Source organism: Fistularia commersonii, chromosome 16 (assembly GCF_037954325.1).
Source record: "Fistularia commersonii isolate RoL2024-O1a breed Wild chromosome 16, RoL_Fcom_v1.0, whole genome shotgun sequence".
Lineage (NCBI taxonomy): Eukaryota > Metazoa > Chordata > Actinopteri > Syngnathiformes > Fistulariidae > Fistularia > Fistularia commersonii.
The window spans coordinates 4606411-4627374 of NC_141299.1; the positions used below are offsets into that span (position 1 = coordinate 4606411).

The 20964-nt window shown below is 39.1% G+C and overlaps 1 protein-coding gene across 3 annotated transcripts in view; it reads right to left on the reverse strand.

Moving 5' to 3' along the window:
- Positions 1–20964, reverse strand: part of palld (palladin, cytoskeletal associated protein) — a 59767-nt gene that overhangs the window by 31781 nt on the left and 7022 nt on the right. For all 3 annotated transcript variants that reach the window (XM_086161306.1, XM_086161305.1, XM_086161304.1), the window contains exons 3-6: positions 4173–4348; positions 3754–3820; positions 2056–2173; positions 1908–1967 (exon numbers count right to left, since the gene is read on the reverse strand). In XM_086161306.1, coding sequence (XP_086017432.1) covers positions 1908–1967; positions 2056–2173; positions 3754–3820; positions 4173–4348 — 421 coding nt within the window. The remainder of the gene's footprint in view (positions 1–1907; positions 1968–2055; positions 2174–3753; positions 3821–4172; positions 4349–20964) is intronic.

A 20964-nucleotide genomic window follows, 5' to 3' on the forward strand; every position in this document is an offset into this window, starting at 1 on the left:
AAATGATTTAGGGCCTGACTGCCTGAATGAGAGTGAAAGAGTCCTGACCCTTTTGGGTTTGGCAGGGCTGTTTGAAGCTCTGCCTGAGCCCGTCTCCGTCCCGCTGTCACGACCTGGGGGAGCGAGTCGGGGGCTGATGGTGGAGTGATGAAGAGTCTGAGGTGGAAGGAGTTCTTTTCAAAGTCTGTGTTTGATTTGACCCCCACTGCTGAAAACCACAGCTCTGCACACTGCTATTACAGAGCTGCAGTCGGTCCAAGTCCTTGTGTTTCAGGTTATGTGTTCATGTGAACAGTTGCGGGCTAATTCAAATTTTTTTCCAATTCATGAAAATCTTAATGCCGATGCAAGACACTTAAGATATCGTAATCTGTGGGCACATTTTAGCGAAGTTCGATTTTGTGTCCCTGAGCAAAATAAAGGAATATTCACAGAGAAAGTGATTTAAGTCTGGTGGGGAAAGATTTCTCTGATCTGAAAGAGACCCCAGGACTCTTCTAAACGGGAACAGATCTCATGGCCAAGTTCCAATATCCTTATGGAAAACCTTCCCACCTATTATTGTAGTTTATTTTGGCTTATTATAACTTTTGCATCATACCAGACGACCCAACTTGAATAACACTATTGGATAATCATTCTGAATTGGCCCAGTTTTACATAGGAATTCACAATCATCTGCCATTCTGTCTAATTTGGCTAAAACAAGCGCTCAGGGTTGGGATTGGTCATTATTTGAAACTTTACATATCTTTAGCTATATCTGTATTGATTTTCTTTTTCTTTTTGAGCATATCGACGAGAATGCAGGTAGCCGAAGACCAAGAGAGAGTAATCCAAAGACCATATTTTAGAGACACTGCTTTTAGCCCAAATAATGACATTATTAAACCAGACCTAATACTTTGAGAGCCCAAAGCTTACCGAGTTATTTTACTGTATGAGTCATGCCAAGAAATCCACTAATTGAATTTAACGCCATAGTTTTGGTGCGCAAAAACAAGAAAATAGCCCATATTGATAGTTGACTGACACATCTTCGAGCCTGCAGCGTGATCTTATTTCCAAAATGCAATTGTGTCGCAATGCACTGGGTCTTGGTTTTACAAATCTATGTTTCTGGATACTTATTCAGCTTATAAATGCACTTGGGTGCTAAAGCATCACCACAACACTAACCGACCGCACAGTGGGCATCCACATGGAGATGAAGGTTATGTGTCCAAATGTATTAGAGACATCATTCAGTGAGTGTTAATGTGCGACCAGTATGATTCCTATTAGACCGGCACAGATGGCTGTAAACCCGTCTGATTTATGTTAGTATGATTGTGATATTCTTTGTTGGTGAATGAATGTGCTATGTGATGCCTATGGTGCAGGGGAGTCTAATGAAAGGTGTTTATTATGTCAAGGATTTTAAATTCTTCGCATGCGTTTTGCACTAGTGCATATGCATTTTAGAGTTATAGCATCATCAAACAGAGCTGGCTCTTTGCAATTTTAACAAGTTTTACTGCATTTAAAATATCTTTATTCAAATACATAAGATCAAAGATACCCCCATAAAAAACATGACAGATTAAGTACACTACTCTGGGTATTAGTTTTTAATTAATTTTAAAAGCAGATTCTTCTTTATTGCAGTGCAGCTTGGATGCAGTGCAAAATTCCTCAGACGTTATTCGCAAGAATAATGTTACTAGAATATTGTCAGGGGAAACCTCGACTGAAAGTAACGTGTTTCTGACAGAAGTATGTGCACGCATGATGGATACTTGCGCACTGATCATTATATGTGAATGTGTCCACTCAATGGAAATGTATTTGTGAGGATATAATTTTTTTTTTTATGTAAGTTAATGTATTTGTGCAGGCCTACATCGCAGTAGTTTTGGTAGACCCACCTTTGTGAAGACTGGGGGACCAGACATTTCACTGTACAGACATGAAACCGGGCTCTGCATCTACAAAAGCAACAAAATCATACTTTTTCCATCTCCAAATGAAAGTCTGCTCATGACTGACTGTATTTAGTGATGTTGGTGGTTTTACCCGCAGCGGGGGCTGAGAGAGGGACTGAACCAGTGTGGAGCGATGAGGTAGGACCTCTGTGGTCTTGGGCGAAGATGAACGTATTGTTAGAGACATTGAAGTGGTTTTCTTCTGGACTCTAAAGAGAGAAAGGAGATCATCAGTACAAAAAAAAAGAAAAATCAATGTGCCACAATATTTTGCAGGTCTCAAACCCAATCAAGGCCCAGGGGATGATATTTTGTGTGCAAGGTGTGCGTGAGAAAGACATGCGTGTTGCACTAACGATAAACTTTGAAGCCTAAAAATATCGACCTATGGCCCGTTGGCCATCATTGACCTGCGGTTTGGACAAAAAGTTTGTGAAAACTGGTACTGAGATATAATCTGTGCCAATCTTGATCAACACTGCTTTACAAATAATTCAAACAGACCTGAGGATGTTATGTTGTAACACAGCCTTCTCTCACCTGAAGTGCGCAACTCATTTATGGATGACTTTCATGGACTACAGCTTAGCATGTATTATCATCTAACTAGATGACTACACAAACTAACCCCAAAATTCTATGCAATAGAATTAACACCCTCTATTTGTAAATCTATAGCATATTGTCTCCTTTAGTTCCATAACATTTTTAGGACAGGCATTCACTTGTGTCACCATGAGTTCTTTCCTGGAGTTCATTTCAATTGATGTGGTTTGTATTTGCTTTAAAACTTTGAAAATTATCTCCATTTATAAAATGCTTTCAAAATGATTAACACTAGATAGTGCCACGCAAGGCATTAACCAGGCCATTGGGAGCAACTTGGGGTTCAGTATCTTGGAGAAGGTATTTATGCAGACACTGAAATTCACAGATATTATATTCTTTATGGGAGTCCCCTTTTAATTTTGTAAATGCACTGAGTTGCATTTTTCTTGCATGCTATATAATAACACAGTTCTATGTGTCACATTATAAAAAGAATGAAACCCAAGAATGAGGCCTTTGACACCTTATGAGGTGCAAAATTTCAGCAGTAGTTAGATGGAAAGAAACTTGTTGTATTTCAGTCAGGATGGTGATGCCAAGTCAGATGGTAAGCAAATTCATTGTGCTAACTATTAATGTTAGATAAGCATCCACTGGCCTGGTTACGCACACACACACACACACACACACACACACACGCACACGACATTCTACATAATATAAAAAGATATCTCACTGCAAAAGAAAAAAAAATAAACATGGTTTTTAGTTAAATAGAAATAATCAGTTTGACTCCAGCTGGAGGAGAATGATCAGCACATGAACAAAGCAGATGATAAAAGTTCATTTAAAATTTCTCTTTGAAATGAAAGACACATGATAAAATTCTTCCCAGGGCAGCTGAGTAGCTGGTATAGAAAGGAATTTGGCACTAACAATCATTTAAATGTGGCAAAACTAACATGTGAATGTAACAGTATGTAAAAGAGATTAAGAGTACATAAGAGGGTAGTTTAACATTTGAAATGCGGTACAGGGGACCTTACAAATAGCTTCTTTTTGTTATTTTTTAACAAAACAACTCTCTGTCCCTTTCATAATTGCGATTGTTGCCTGTGTGGTAGGTCAGAGTTAAAAAGCAGAAGGCAGCACACCTGATTAGATTCTGCAACGCTCACTTAACCTCATCAAGGTTCAATAAGTTACAAGTCCACATGGGATCAAGCATGAATAAACATACTGAGGCATCGTTCCAGATCTGGACTTCGACGGTCCTCCTTCTCCTTCTGAGTCTGATGAAGAGGCTCCTAACATTAGAAAAGAGAAAAATAAACTCTAAAAAAATGTTGTAGATGCATAAATATAGTACTCTAAAACATACAATATATATGTTTAAACACTGTCATAGTAGTATTACCAGCTAAATGTACTAAAATGTCCACATGGTGAGGGTTCTCACACAGGAGCCTAATAGAACTATATCTCAGCTAGTGTGTATAACGAAACAATTACTCTGGCCTCTTAACATGTCATCATATTTTTTTATGTATTTTTTTTGGATATGTATGTGTGTAAAATGTGTGTAATAATTATTTATTTATTTATTTATCTATTTATTTTATACTTTATTTATTTTAGGCTAATTAAAGCACTTTTTACCTTCAATGTAAACTTCAGCAGAGGTGTTGTCTGCACCGAGATTGTTGGAGGCCACGCAGGTGTAACGTCCTGTGTCGTCTTCGAAGGCTTCAGCGATCACCAGAGTGTGGAGGTCACCATCCCTCCAGATCTGGATGTCAGGTGAGTTGTGCAGCTCACGGCCTTCGCAGAACCACCTGCAGGATCAAGTCCATTGCAGCTTTGGTTAATTTCATTCAAAAGTATTCAATAGTTGGTGTCAAAGGTTGTAAGCTGTATTAACATAGTCAGCCAACATGGTCTTTTCAGACCTCAGGTCAAATAATCACATTATGTTGCCCCACTTAATCTTTATATGTCTCAGATTTATTGTTTAGACTGGCCCAGAGTACATGACTATTCATTGAATGAAATAGTCTGGTTAACTTCCAGGCTTAAACAAGACTCATTTTGCAAACTCTCCATTGAAGTTGCTATTCGATCATCATAAGTGGTTGCCAAAACATGATCTATTTGGATTTTCAGAACGTAGTGACCCAGAACCTATAGAACTAATACGCTTCCATATTTGGAAATTATTTGGAAATTCCATATTGGGTTTTAAATGGTTGAAAAAAAGAGGTTGCATCATAATTGTTTTGGGGGATGTGTGGGATCTGTAAGTAGCATAGCAGGAAAGTTTTAAAATATGTTCTTAGTCATTGGCTTACACAGTGAGGTCTGTTTGAATTTTTGAATGAAAAATGTTTTTGTACACATGCCTTAACCACAACTTTTGAATCACTGCGCTGGAAATAACATTTGATATCAAGCGGCTCAACACTGTAGTGGTTAAAAAGGCAGATTTAACATAATTTAAAACACAGATTCTGTGACATTGTTTTACCACACATAGACATTGCTATATCATAATGTGTACAAACTTATGTTGTCATGAATATATGTCACAATATCTGGCAGCTGTAGGTATGGGACATAAGGGGCTGAATAAACAATGCAGCTAAATTACCAGTAAGTGTACAAGTTTGTCTTTTAGCAGGAATTCATAAAGACTATAATATAAATTTTCATGTCAATTACTTTATATGTTTTCAGATGTTTATGTATTTTTTACGAGTAAAGTTAATCATAAAATTGGCAATTACTGGTGAAAAATGTACTCTCTTGGTTTTTTCTCCAGATAATTGAATACAAGTCATGTTTAGATATCTAAAAGAACAACCGATGTTTACGTCAGACTGTTGGTATATGTTGATATATTTTCTAGCTTTTGTAACGTGACTGGAAACAAATTTTAGTAGTAAAGCCTGTATGTGACATTGAAAAGCAATTTGGACCAGAAAATGAAGTGGATGCTGTGTATGTGTATGTGTAATGTATGTGAGTCTTAGCCACGATATTTTATGTACCAGCATTAATGGAAAGGTCAACCTGGTAGCTTCGCCTGATAAACCCAGAGGAAGGGATATAACTGTCAGTCCGGTGGTCAAAAATGAAATCTCAGAGTTTCTTAAAGTTTCATCTTTATTTTTCCTTTGTTTTGCTTGTTCGTTTCTGTTCAAATTCCAAACCGCATCGTCTGGTTGAAGGGAAGGGTTATAACAACAACCCCAACAATGGTTGTCTTTTTCAAATTAGATCTTATCTGACAAGCTTGTCCAGGGGTGTCAAAGTCACTTTGTCCCGGGTGCCACATACAACCCAATTTGATGTCATGGGGGCCGGACCAGTAAAATCATTACCTAGAAGTAATACTAATTCCAAATGTTTCCTTCGTTTTAGTGTAAAGGAAGTAAGCAGGTAAATTATAAAAATCTTAATATGTAATGAACTGTTCCTCTTAAAATTACATGACGAATTAATATAAAAAAAATGAATTTTAAAGAAAGAATTGAAGAATCACACCCTAAAAATATTGTTGAGTTAAAAGAGAAAATCTTGTTGCTGTGGGAAAATTTGCCACTAGAATTTATTAGAAAATTGATTGGTTACATGTTTAAGACGAGGTATAATGTTTACAAGGCTAATGGTGGCTATTCTGGTTATTAAATCAATCTTTTTAATTTTGCCTGGATTTCTTTGGCTTTAAATATGAAAAGAAAAGATCATTTTAACAATGTAACTAGACGTTTTTTCGTAAAAAAAAAAAACATTTTGTTTTCAAATTATGAAGCAAAAAATACATTGCAAAGTTACTTTTTCATTTCTTCCATTTTTTTTGAAACCCACTGTATAAAACACCCAGATGCATGTGAGAAAAATGCACGGGCCACACTAACATATAGATTTGATTTCAGGAAGGGGGCCACAAAATATTGTTCTGAGGGCCGCAATTGGCCCACAGGCTGCGAGTCTGTCACCCCTGCATTAGTAATTCAGACAAATACTTGTCATTAAATACACGTGCACTGAATATGATAGGTGCCCATGAGTTAGTGACATAACAATTACTCAACAATTAACAATTACTGCAGGCATGTTCGAATTTATCAACTACACCTCACTGAAAAGACACAGTGCTACAGGAAAGGATACTTTGTCCAGTCAGAGGCCTTTGTGTGTTTTTGTGTGTGTGTGTGTGTGTGTGAACAACCACATGGGCCAGGCATCTGCTGACACAGGCTGATATGAGACCTGGGGGGGGATGAGAGACACAACTAGCCTCATCTGTCTCCTTTGTAAGACTTCCCACCAGCCTTTAACCACCTTAATGAAGGAATCCCACACAGTGCGACAATTTGAGGCGGCGTGATTCTAGACAGCACTGATATTCTGCCATGTTCTCGGTCTTTTATCAGTAGTTACATCATAATATCACTTTAGGGATAGAAAATCACATGTGGATGGAAGGTATTAGACAAGTATCAGTTTCAGGCTACCATTTTGTGCATCTAAACATCTAAAGAGATGTGTGTTGTGTTCACCTCCTAACCCACGTGTCAAGGCCCGCCGCCCCGAATGTGGCCTGCGAAAATGTCTAAAAAGGTTTGATTGTCTTAAATAAATAAGTCAAGCACGTGCATTGATCATAAACTACATTTCCCACAATCCATGCCCCACGAGGTGACAGCATCCCGCCTTTAGATCGCAGTGTATCCACATCAATGCAATTTTCTGCAATTAAGTAGAATTGAGAAATACAAAGATCCCTTAATGTCCAAAAGTTGCTGCAGATGGAAGGCTGTTTCAAGAAAGATGGGGAGGCTAAAACATGTTTGTGCTTCAAGGAGGCAGCGTCAGCTGTCAAAGAGTACAATCTACGTCAAATCACGAAGCTATGCTTAAGTTAGCCTTCCGGAAAAACAACAAATTGTCAAAGAATGAAAAGCCAAACTACGATGGCAGCAGAATGTGTTTAGAAGCAGCATCCAAAAACACTGCAGCAGTGAAAACTAGCTTTGGAACAGCGCAACTAGTAAAGATATTTTTTTTACATCAATGCAAATGCATATGGAACATTTTGGATTTGAATGTTATTTAACATGAAGGAATAGCTACATTTATTTTACATTACATTTTGTTTCATTTCTATTGTTACCGTTCCATGTGGCCTTTGAGGGCAACCATGACGCTGATGTGGCCCTCGGTCAAAATGATTTTGAAAATGAGTTGTTATTACTTGAAATTGTGTACATCGGCGTGTCAGCGAGACAACAGCTAGAAAGCAGCCAGACAATTCAGACATTGCATCTTGTGCTCTGATTTTTCACCTGACAGAGTGGGTGTAAGAGACAGGAGAGAGACAGACCAAAAATGATTGAATAGCTATTACAAGGTGCATTAGTCAGGCCGGGTCAGACAGGAAAACAAATCTGTCAGTGTTTCAAAGGATCACATCAGTAGCACTGACAGGACGAGCCGCACAGCGCCTTGTCACCTCGTTGATGCTTGTTTTAACGCCGAACCGTTTGTACAATAGAGTCCTTGGGGCAGTTCCTGTCACTGGATAAAGTGAAACAACGGAAACTCGATCTTGCAGTCAGACGCCGGTATGTTAAATGATAGGAAACAGACTGCGACATGAGACTAATGAAGAGTTGTTCATGGCACAAACGGGGAGACCTTATCCACAAGCACGTTAGCCCTCGAGCCAGTAGAGGCCAAAAGTCGCCAATATACTTCAAATATATGATCCACACAGAAAAGGGTTGTGACAGGAGAAGGGGTTTGTATTGCATGAGCGTGCTGAAAAAAATACACCACTGACAGAAACTGGCAAGAGCTTAAAAAATGGATTGCATGAGCAAACCAATACGTCCATGTGGTTTCGACGTCCATTTTTTTAAATTACAGTGAGTTCGAGAAAAAGGGAAAACAACTGCTTTGGGTGACTGCCATGTCTACAGGGAATCTGCTTTAAAAAAATGCTTTCTTTTGTGGGTAAAGCCACACAACGTTCTTTTAAATCACTCACTGAGTTAATCAAAAAAGGTAACTCCGACGCCTTTCAGCTATATGCTTAGTTTGATGTGAATCACACGCAAACGCCGCTGTACTAATACGGAAAATCTTTTTGAGATTGTTAATGGGGTCATTACAACAAATGACATCATAAAGCTAATGACTAAGGGTTCAGGCGAAAGGGTGAAGACTGATGATTTTCAAAGAGCGTGTAAAAGCACTTGGGTGTGACTGCAGTAAAAAGAGCAGGGCAGCCAGTGAAGTGATATATTTTCGACAAGGGTTTCTGTCAGCACCCCGAGGAAAAGAAAGCTTTCCAATTATCCGTCTTTCAATGGTGACTATTTCATGAATATGCATGAAAATGAAGTCATTGCTGTCTATCGACTTCACGTCGGTAAGAAAATGAGAATTGAAAATGCATTTAAAAAGTAGATTGTCTACTGAGCACCGGGAAGGTAAACAAATGATTAGCCAATCGGTGACGAAGCTCTGACAAATGATGTCTGGCTGTTCTTAAGCTATGTATAAGAGGACGACCAGCAGCAATTACGTCCACAACGGATGAGACAAAGGAGCCTGTTACATCTGACAGCATGTATTCCCAATATTACCGTTACTCACTGCATTCCATGAAATTCCTAGGAATACCATTTGTTGACATGCCCACCGGCATCATGTCCAGATGCAGGCTGTTGCACTCTGGCAAAATCAGATCTCTCACTCCCACTGAACACAGGAGCAACGGAGGAAATGTCAAAATGAGGATGGAAAAGAATTACAACCTATTGGCGATTGAGTCTCACTCTCGTGCGATAAATTCAGGATTGTTATACAATTGGCCGGTTACTGTTTCATAACAGCTAACACATAATATGAAATAATGAGTGAGTCCATTGAAACTTTCTGAAGTGCTGCTGGTGAAAAAAATGTGACCCTTTAAATGTTAAATGGTTACTTAAAACCCCAGATTTCCTCTGGAGTGTCCTTGAGGCCGTCCTCTGTTCGGGAATTTCAACCATTTCTGTGAATAGCTGAAACCCAAAGTTTCACAACCTCGAATTGTGAGTTTAAGTGTGTTTGTAAGGTCGCATTACACCATGCAACTGTTATTGTCTGATACTGATTGAATTTTCTTAATCTGAAATTTACAGTACATTTGAGTTAAATATCATTATGCACTTGAAACTTACTCAAAACTGGGGCTCAACCATTGCAAGCATCTAAACTTTGCTGAAGTAATTTGATGTAAGAAAAATTCGAATGTTCAAACTCTGCCAGGCAATGACATCACTCTTGGTTAACCAACATTAGCATCAGCTTACTGTAGCTGACAAAAGTAATCCATTTTATCCGGAAAGAAAACCATACAAAATAAGACGCAAACTGACAAATACGGTTACATTGATGACATAGAAAAAATTGGTTAACAAGTATCACCACGGCCAGCTGATCAGGTAAGAGCACATGGAATTAGGTGGATTGCATAATTATGTAAATGCATGTGTAGGTTGCATGGATCTCTATATCTAACACACTTGTGTATATAGGTACTGGTGTGAAATTATCAGAATGAAGCTGGAAATGCAAAAGTGAAATTGTAATTCAATGAAGTTGGAGGGATGGAGGGACAGAAATGTGATTTTCTTCTCTTCAACCAGAAACTTGGGTCATGTTCCCCTGCGGTGAGCTAAATATCATTCTCAATCGAGCACTACGATAAAACCACTTATTAATCAGCATCAATTATATGTTACAATGGTAAATTACTAAGAAAACAAACTTAGAGATGGATAGTAATGTTTTTACGAATCCCCTTTTTATTTCTTTGGAATGTGCTGAGCATGTTAAGCCTCAACAGCATAGTATGACTTTTCCGGGCGGGGAAGCAGGGACTGTTAAGACACTTATATGAAAAAAAAAAACAAAAAAAAAACAAAAAAAAAACTGCAGGTCAACCATCAATGGTCTCATTTGGAGGGGAAGCAGGGTGTGTTGGAATAGCAGTCATTCCATGCGCTCAGAAAAATGGTGAAGGTAGAAATTCCTTGGCAGAATGAAGCTTCACCACCCATTTCCTCCTAATACAATGCCATTATAAAACACAGCTATTCAATAGCGAATAGTAAATAGTCTTCATGATTAACGTCTCACCTTTTTCCTTCATTTCACACCCAGAGGCACCCACCCAGACGCAACGGTGACTAAACATTCCACCATCGCCATTAGCCATCCTGTCACCAGCTGTCTGAATAAAGATGGCATGCAAGAGAGCAATTATACACTCATTTTAGACAATCGAGGCCACATGACGGCTCTCATCCGCAGGAGGATGGTCCTTTTCCAGCATGGCTTCTTTCACTAACCTATTTGCATTTTGGTGCATTCAAGGGAGGAGGCCAAAACCAGAGCCTAGTGCCCTGGCCTCCATAGTACGTGCTGAGGGCCGCACTCTCCTCATCTGACCCTGTTGTTATTTGCTGCTGTTGATGGAAAATTTTATGAAGCAGGGCTCGGTTACACCACAAACGAGTTGAGGCCAGAGCAAAGGGGAAGAGAAAAAGAAGTACGGAAAGCTGTGTCACAAAATGAGCTCGAATGACTGATGTTAGAGTGACAAGTTTTCATAAACGTTTACCAATCAATACGGGATAGAAAGAAACGATAAAGTTGATGTATATTTGCTTATCCTGTTCCGAATCCAAAGTCAACTCCCAGTATTCAGTTTCTCGGCTTCAAACGACAGAAGTCAAACAAGTGCAACTGGTCAAGCAAAGCGGCATCAAGGCTGTCTTTATCCTTAATAACAAACTGCGGAGGTCAACTTGAAGCTCCCCAAACACTAACATAACCAAGGCAATTTCCTTTTCACCACCAGAAACAGAGACATTTCCTAATACATGGCAACATTATTATAGAAAGCCGAATTGTTTTCCACTTTCCCACACGCGTCCCCTGAAACCAAAAATGAATGGGGTGCTATAGGACAGAATAACAGACTCTATAGCTGCAAATGATCAATTTCCACCACAGACCTCCCCATTACTGTAATTTCCCCCATTATTATAGGATATGTAATTTACTTGCTCTGTGTCTACAAAAGTGAGCCAATATTTGCAGAACAGATTGAAAATGAAAAAAAAAGATATTATGATTATGATGAAACTGGGATTAACCCGTCAAGTTAAACAAGTTATAACATTTCTCACCAACTATTTACATCTCACAGACACATGCAAAGGCCTCATGACTGCGACCGTAAAAAGGCAGTTTCAAGTTACAGGTAATTCAATTCATCAATTTCCCAAAAATGAATCCAATAAATTGATTTTAACTATATGCTGTAACTTATACTATAAGGATTATTTATTATTAATTATTAACCATGTTTTTAAGTATAATCTACATTAAAAATCAGATGCATATCTGTTTTTAAGGCTGCAGGTTCAGGTCCATCTAAACCAAAACCGCCAACAGCTTTAAACACACAGACTCCATGCAATGCTACTTTTGATTCACTAAAGAATAGGGATATACTGTACTTTATTGGACTCAGTCTGAAGTGTTATCATCTGGACTGAAAGGGCAAGGAATGGTAGCAGTCAAGGTTTGAATCTGCGCTTAATTAAAGTGTTCTGCCCAGCATCTGAAGTGAATAAAAGCACAAAGGTTCTGGTTAATGATGATACATGCAGGAACATGTTGCAGTAAAACGGGAGAAGCATTATGCTGATGGAACCTAGTTTACCAGGACTCAGGACCAAGGGTCAGAGTTCACCGGAATATTCCAGACAGCAGACAGCTGCAGAGCTCCTGAAGCAATGGAGGGTATTTTTCTCTCAGGAATTTCAAGGGGGTGGACAAAGTCTTCTTCAATGTTGTCCATCAACAGACTCTGTCCGCTGATGCATTTCATTATAGCAGACAAGGCAGTGAGCGTGCCAAGCAGGCAACTGCTTCTGACTTCTGATTCATATTGGGGGATTCTTGTAAAATGTCAAAAAATTCAGGTGGTTTATTGTAATTTATTTGTCAAGTTTATATCAGTTTATTTATTGAGGTGATGACAATAAACTTGTCAGGCTAAGGATAACATTCTGTGTGAAACAGATTGTGTGTGTGTGTGTGCGTGTGTGTGTGCGTGTGTGTGTGTGTGTGTGTGTGTGTGTGTGCGACAGACAGACAGAGACAGAGGGACAGCAAGACAGATAGATGGAACAGAAATAATGACAGACGAGTACAACAGCTGACCTGTACTTGGGGATGCCCCACACAATGCGAACCACACATATGCACATTCATTGGATCCAGGGAAAAAACGAAATAAGTTTTTCTCCGGATACACTTAAGTTCATGTTGCATGATAAATACATTAAATAAAAATGGTAAAGACTGAAAGTAAAACATGTGAACGCTCCTGAAGTAGATAAAGCTTTAGCCATGTTGATAAAGCTGTCCGTCAAATATGAGTAAATTCTGAGATTAATCATCCCCCATGAAAAGTTTTGTCATGTAATCTTTCACCTGATTACAAAATTAAATCAAATCACTGTCCAGCTTTGTTTTTATAAGCCTTACATACCTGAGCCCTCTTGTTCCTGTTCAGTCACCAATAATTTTCTTGATCTCAGGCTGCAAACAGCGCTTCCCCTCCTGACAGCATAACACACAGTGAGACTCTGACACCCTCACACCAGGACTTCCACTCTGACACACACTCTGACACACACACACACACACACACACACACACACACAATGCTCGGACTGAGCACAGGGTTAGAGGGGAGGGAGCCGCCCCGAGCTGCCAAATTCCACACAAGATAGAGGGGACAGTGAGATACAGTTGGGTCAAATTTTAAAGACAAATGCTTTCGCTGCAGGCCAAGCTGTACCAATTAAAATAATTCTGTAAGGTGGGGGTAACATCTGTGTTTCCTTCCTCCTGAGACCCCTGAGAGCATGACTCACACATTATACAACAAATCATCAGACTAGTAATGTTTCGAAGGCAAAATATTAATTCCCGATTACGATATCGGTCCGGGGATTTGCTTGGCTTATGCCGGCCAAGCACATCTCGATATCTGTCAAAGTTACCCAACGAGGTAATGATCCTGATCACTAATTTGTATGTGAAAGATTCCCCCAAAAAAACGACAGTTGGACAAAACCATTTTAAGATGGTGATTTGGGCTGATATACGTATTGATGTCAGAGTGATGTCAATAACACAAAATTAAATTTCAACATGGTTTAATTTGGATAGTCTGTTGGGATTAAGTACAAGTCTGGACTTAAATGACTGTTATTTCCAACTGAAATGTACCATATTTAAAATGTTTACAAGGTTAAACTGAAATAATTCTGACGTTGAATACATTTCGCCTGCAGTTGTTGTTACTGATATTCATAGTACTATATGCTATAGTTAGCTTTATCATGACAGCATTTACTTGAATTATTCAAGTAAAATATTACTTGAATTATATAGGATCAATAAAACACCAAATGGGAAATTCGGCATCGTGTGGACATTGATATACAACAACAGGTGATGTATTTATCATGCAGGGAGTATTTAACTGATATATTGATCTTCTTTCTTTTTATTTATTAATGTAATTTGAATTTCTCAGTATTGGTATCGGCTCGAAAGATCCAGTACTGGTCAGGCCGTAGAAAAACAAAAGTTGTGATGGCTCTGCCTTTTCTGCCTCTATACAATCCAGTCTGCTGACCATCAAAAGCACCGCTGCAAAACCAGAGTTCGGGCCAAAAGAAAATGTCACCATGGATATTTGTGCGGCTCTGATGTGCAACTGCAGTAAAGGGAAAAAGTAAGGTGATGGTGCTGCAGAAGGCTACATCCCAAATTCAAGATCTCCTTTTCAATAAATCCCTCATGGCAAAACTAAGTAGGCCACTTAAAAACCCAAGTTAGGCCTGAACAAAAATAGCTTGGATAAGTCAGGATCTAAATACACCACTCTGACTTGGCAGCACCTGGCAAGTAAAAGACAGATGGCTGTGGCTACTGTGTCTGGTCATCCTTTGTACACGCACACACACACACATGCACACTTGCTCACACATGCACACACACACACACACAATCAAACACACGGACGTGCTTGCAAAATGAAACCGTATAGTATTTCTAAATGTTCCTAACACTGGATTCACTTCTGTCAGCAAAAATAAATGTAGTATTTGTGCTTTGTCGAGTGCCAGTGGATTGATGTCTGATGCACAGTCTAGTGCAGAATGAAAGCTTGTGGTTTGCTCTTTTCTCTGCAGGGGCTCCACACAGACTTTGATACAGGCACAACCTCTGATTTCAAGGAACACCCTTACAGTTCAACATTTGGACACGGTCGGGGGGCAGTTATTTGTGCTGCTGACGTCCAAGTCGGGCGGCACGATGGTGCAGGGGTTAGCGCTTCCTCACAACACAAAGGACCCTGCTTGGATTCTGACAGAGGGACCTTTCTGTGTCTGCATGTCTTTCCTCCTATCGTCCAAAAACTTGCAACGGTAAATTTGGAAATTTTTGAATGAGTGAATAGTTGTCCGTCTGTATATGTGGCCCTGCGATTGACTGGCCTCTCACCCGATGGCAGCTGGGATAGGCTCCAGCATTCCCTGCGACCCGCCACAATCAGTCACATGACTCTGCCATTTAAATTTGTTTGAGAAAGAATTAACCTGGATTGTAACTTTAAAAACATTCAAAGGTGCCATAATCTCCCAAGGTGGCTTTAAGAGATGAGTTTATCAATCATTTTGTCTCTGGATGCTCCTCTTGATTCATCACCGACAGTAGCCTTCACAGGCCACTACTCTGTGAACTTCTCTCTCGAAAAGATAGACAAGGGAACATGAATGCATGAAACTGGTCTTTTTTAAACACACAAACACACACAAACACACACACACACACACACACACACACACACACACACACACACACACACACACACACACATTTTTATCACACCACAAACAACCAAAGCTCTGTGCATCTTCAACAACCCACACGCACTTAAAAGGACTGTTGAGGGTCAGCAAACATCACAATAAATGAGGGCATTTTTGTCATCATTGCAATTTCTGTTTCCTCTCCAAGGAAACGAAATGACACAAACAAAACAGAGACTACACATTCTCTCATGATGTCATACCTCTTTGCCAATGAATTCTCTGAAATGTCAAATAACTCCACTATAAAAACCAACAAAAAGAACATCTTGAGAAGCTTAAAATTAAGTATATCAGCCAGAAATGTGCTTCTGAAATCAAACAGCAATATATACTGCTTTCAAACTAAATCACAAAATCAAACTTTTCTCTGACTTATTTTTATTTTTATTTTTATTTTTATTTTTATTTTTATTTTTATTTTTATTTTTATTTTTATTTTTCCATCCATAGCAGAAATTAGTGTGAGAGGAAAAAAATCTTTTAAAAAATGACATTCATGATATATAACAACAATGATTTTAAAATGACAAAATATAATGTATTATATACATTTTTTGATATATGTGCATGTATAGATTTCTCCCTAGTTATTGTGCGATTGCCAAAAACACATCTTAAATGTATATGGACAAAAATATACATGTTAATCAATGTTGTCCTTTCCATTTATGCCGCTTCAAACAACTGAATTCATTTTTTTTTAAGTTTTGGATCTTTCATCGATTTTCCTGACACTGAGTAATTACAGCTGGAGGCACAGCATATAACTGCCTGTGTAGATTCTAATTTTAGGTATAAAGAAAAGCTTTTTGGGAAACAGCAATTAGCTGGACCGCAGAGGACAGATCAGTAGCCGTGCAGATCTGTGTATGATTTGAGTAGTTTCAGGCTCAATACAAATAATTCCTCTCTTGTAGTTGCTCTCTCTGCCACCTTCATGGCATTCAACTCCTTTCTAGATCTACAGATTTAAGAGATTTTATAAAATGCAGAAGCAATGTTCCTCCAGCCACCTGTTCACCCAGTCAAGTAAAGCAGTAGCCCCGTAACCTTGCTACAAGCATACTGACATGCAAACATACAAAAACATCTGTTTCCATGACAGTCAGATCACTTCTCCAGGTGTGTGGCAGATGAATTTGCTCACCAGCATCTTGATACTTTCAGTTCTCCAGTAAAACTTTACTGTGTTGATGACAGAAAAGACAAAGGTATTACCTTGAAACACAACAGGAGTCAAAAGGCAAAGCCTGCTATTGTTGAAGTGAACAGTTGAACTCTATAACTTCTCTTCCTCAGACATGATTTATAGTCTGGGATCTGAACTTTGATCAGACACGCCACAAACCCCAACTCAAAATACAGCTCTCCTATACAGACCTTTTAATTGACTGGCAAAGTACAAAATGTTGAGACAAAGAAACAATGATACCTATATTGAGTTTCTTTGTAAGACAGTTTAACATTCGCACAGCTGTTATTCTGTCACATGGACTCGGGAAGGAAGATTCAAGCTTGTTTTTACGAGTCCCATCTGACCTCTCATCTCTAGGTACAATAAGCAGCGCAAGCAGTGGTCAAATGCAAAATACGCTCAATTGTGGACACAACAGGCAATTTTTTTCACAGCTTAAAAATGTTGTCAGACATACAAAAAGCAAAGATACATAATTGAACTGGGCTCAACATCAAACACAGTTCTTGGCAGTCACGCAGGAATTCAACGTCCAGGAAGAATAACAGACTAAAATATCTCATCAAAAGGCAGATTACTGTAAGCTGAATCTAATGGCCATGTCTTATCGAGCATGATGGATAGCAGAAAGTCATTTTACAGGTGAACACAGGAATGTAACCCACAGCTTAGTGTTCACAGGCCAGCTGTGGAACAGACCCGAAGCCTGGATGACTCACTGCTACAAACCTTGAGTGCAGAATAGACAGAGGACTGTGTCTTGGGGGAACATTACTCAGTTTGACTGTCAACAACATGCTATGGAAATGTTGCTCTGCTAGAAATGTGATTCTTAAACCACTCCTTGGCGTGTTCATGTGTTTAAAATTGTCAGTGCACTGTGTGAAATACTCATGTATTTGGTGTGTCCTCGTAATATGATCTGGTTAAAAGCACTTTGTCAAAGTCACTGACCGAGGAAGGCCTGATGGAGTCAGTTAATGATCATGTTAAGTGTGTGTCTGTTCACCAGTGAGGTCAAACAAGCTCACTGGCAAACAGTGCAGAGAGAAGCGTTCAGTACAGTCAAGATTTATGTTGTGTTCTTTGCCCATCCTCTTGTTGAACTTGTCTTGGATTACATCCTCCCGCTGTGGAAGACTGCTGCTTTTGTCCACAACAGACTTGCCTCATATTAAATGTGGTATTCCACTTCTTCACCTGTCACTGATCCACTTAAGTAACTCTTAACAAATCTCATTTCCCCCAACTCTCACTAAACTTCCTCTCTTCCTCTCCCATTTAACCCTTTCATACCGGGTCAGTTGAGTTTGGTACTTATTGATGAGGTACAGGCTCATATATTTTTTTGTGTCTATGTTATTATCATGTTGCGATTTATAGCATTGCCATTTTGGAAAAATCCCTCCGCAATTTCTGATTCTCATGGTCCATCGGCTCAGTCTTTGGCAATCATTTTCAGAAACGCTGAAAATGCGCCACTTCATAATTTGAATGTTTTTTGGCAAAATGTCACCCCCTTACGCCATCAGCTTATTCTTAATGTTTCTTCTTCTTGAGGTTTCAACATCGTTTTAATTTTGGAATATATTTAAGATGATGACAATATTATGACAAAGACGTCAGAGACGTCAGTGATGTAAAAATAGAAAATTGTTGTTTTTTTTGGAACATTTTTTTTCCATGCAGAGATTTTGAAAAACACACAGAAATGAGCTTGGGTTGTTTATATCCAACAAATGAATGGATAAAAAGCACATTTTGTCATATTACAAGAGCCCGCAGTCAGAACTAAGGGGGATGAATGGAGAGCAGGAAAAGTCTCACCTTATCGGTTGAAACTTCACACCAAGTCTCAAGGCCAGCAGAGGGCAGGAGGCCCTTCCTGAGAGTTAAGCAGGACAGCCCCATTCATCACAACCCCCATTACCATACTACTGAGAAATAGCACTGATGCTTGTCTGACGGAGTGCTTCATTGATGTTATCTTGATATGTCCAAGTGCATAATCTCAGCTAATGGAGCTAGAGGCAGTGACACAAATGTAATTAATTCTGACCAGTGATTTTATGATTACGCTTGAGTACGCCGAAACAATTTCTTGACAAATGCACATACAAATGTATCACATTCAGTTATGAACACAGCTCATTTATCAGCATGGTGAGAGCCAAACAATACGTCAAACTGACTACCTCACGCTGACTTGCAAAATATATAGTGTCTGTAGTTGACGTTTTTAGCCCTTTAAATGTTTTCATGTTCCAGGAATGTTAAGTGTCTGTCCAACGGCACTTGTATAGTTTTCATTTTGACCATAAGTACACCCCCACAGTTACTCCAGACTCTCTCATTATTTGGAACTCAAATATAAAATGACATAATGCGACCCTAAATTAAAAAAAGAAACAGGTATAAAAATACCAGTGTTTTTCCTCCTCCTCCTCCCGTGGAGATCAAATGAGGGAGAATTAAAAGTTATGGCTTACCAAATCAGGCCAAACAGTCAGCATTACACCCCGGCTACGTCATGAGTCAGCAGTGGGTCACCTGCAATGACTTCATATCAAGAATGTTTTACAAAATGTAAGAGGAAGGGCTACTGAGGCCATCTGCCAATGCAGAATCTACTTCTGCAACAACAGGCCGAGGTTGGGCACATACACAAATCTGTTTACTGTGCAAAAATATAAGGAAAAGAAATGTCCTTGGGAAGAAAAGGAGAAAAAAAATGAAAATAAATGTATATAGAAAGTGCAAATATAAGTCTTGATTTTTAACATGGCTGTGTGGCCACAGCAGTTTTATCCATTACCTTAATTCCCTCATAGACCTCTTTTCAGGTTGGCGAAATGCTCACAGAGAACTGTGTTCACTTCGCAATGCTTCGCAATGTAATCAACAGCATTTTTTTTTTCTTTTTTGAGCAATATTTGACTTGTAGCAATACCTTTATTCCCAGAGTGGGCTGGTCTCCTGGAAAGGTGAAAATTGGGAGGCAGGACTCGTGTTATTAATTACTTTGAAAAATCTGACATTTGGAGCTTAAACAACACCCCAAGTTGAAACATTACCTTCCCCAAAGTATCAGTAAAGTGTAAGATAAACAGACCACATGTAAACGAACCGGTCTAACCATTCAGCTCTACATCACTTCTAAAATGAGAAATTTCAACCACATAGTTTGGGGTTGCCCAGGTAATGAATATTGGCTGGTAGAAACTGAATGTCGAGTCAAGATTATTCCTATAGCACAAAATTGCAACACAGTTGTCTCATGACACTTAACATGTAGAGCCGGTCTGGACCACAGTCCTCAAAATGATTTACAGAACCCAACATTCCCCCGTGGGCAAGCACTTGGAGACAGTGGCAAGGAAAAACTGCCTTTTACTGGGCAGATCCGAGCTCAATGTGGGCGGCCTTCTGTCTTGACTATTAGGGTTGAAAGAGAGAGAGCAAAACAGTAAGGTGGGGGGGGGGGGGGGGGGGGGGGGGGGGGGTTAGAGGGTCCATTCAGTTGCACATCTGAGTTTGGACAGGACTGATTATCTGCATTTTCTTTGCTGTTTTCATCTTGCAGTTGACCAAAATGGGTGTTGTGTATATTTAGACAAAATTTGGTGGCCTCTACAATTATTGCCATTGTACCTCCTTACAACCAAAATGGGTTTTAAAGTTTTTATTTATTTATTTTACAGAAATGAAACAGATTCAAAACCACGCACAACATTTGTGCAATGGTGTTATATTACATACTTTAAATCTGACAGCTGTATTAAAAAAAAAGTTAATTAAAAAGCTCTAAAATGGTCCATGCCTATTTCCCAGCTTATCTGAAAATCAAAATGCCCTCATTTGTATCGTTTGAGCTGTTGACCCCACCTTTTTGAGCCATTGACTTAGTGAATATTGTTGAATAAATTAGATAATTTCTTTTTCTGCCCCTCCAGTTGAGGGCAGGTGTATGATTCCACTGTGCTATCAAGTGGTGTACTTTGCAAGCCCAGGCTGCCTGTTTCAAAGCATTACACTTTGTGTTCTGCTACATATATGTTTATGAATTTGTTCTGTGCAACCAGAACCATGCGAAATCAATGTTCAGGGAATTCAGTTTTGAGTTTTGCATGAAAACAATTGGACTCCATACACATGAGCGTGCTCTCTATCTACATGCATCCCTGTCCTGGTTATCCCACGAGTTTGCGCTGTTTGAATTTAAACAAGGATCATA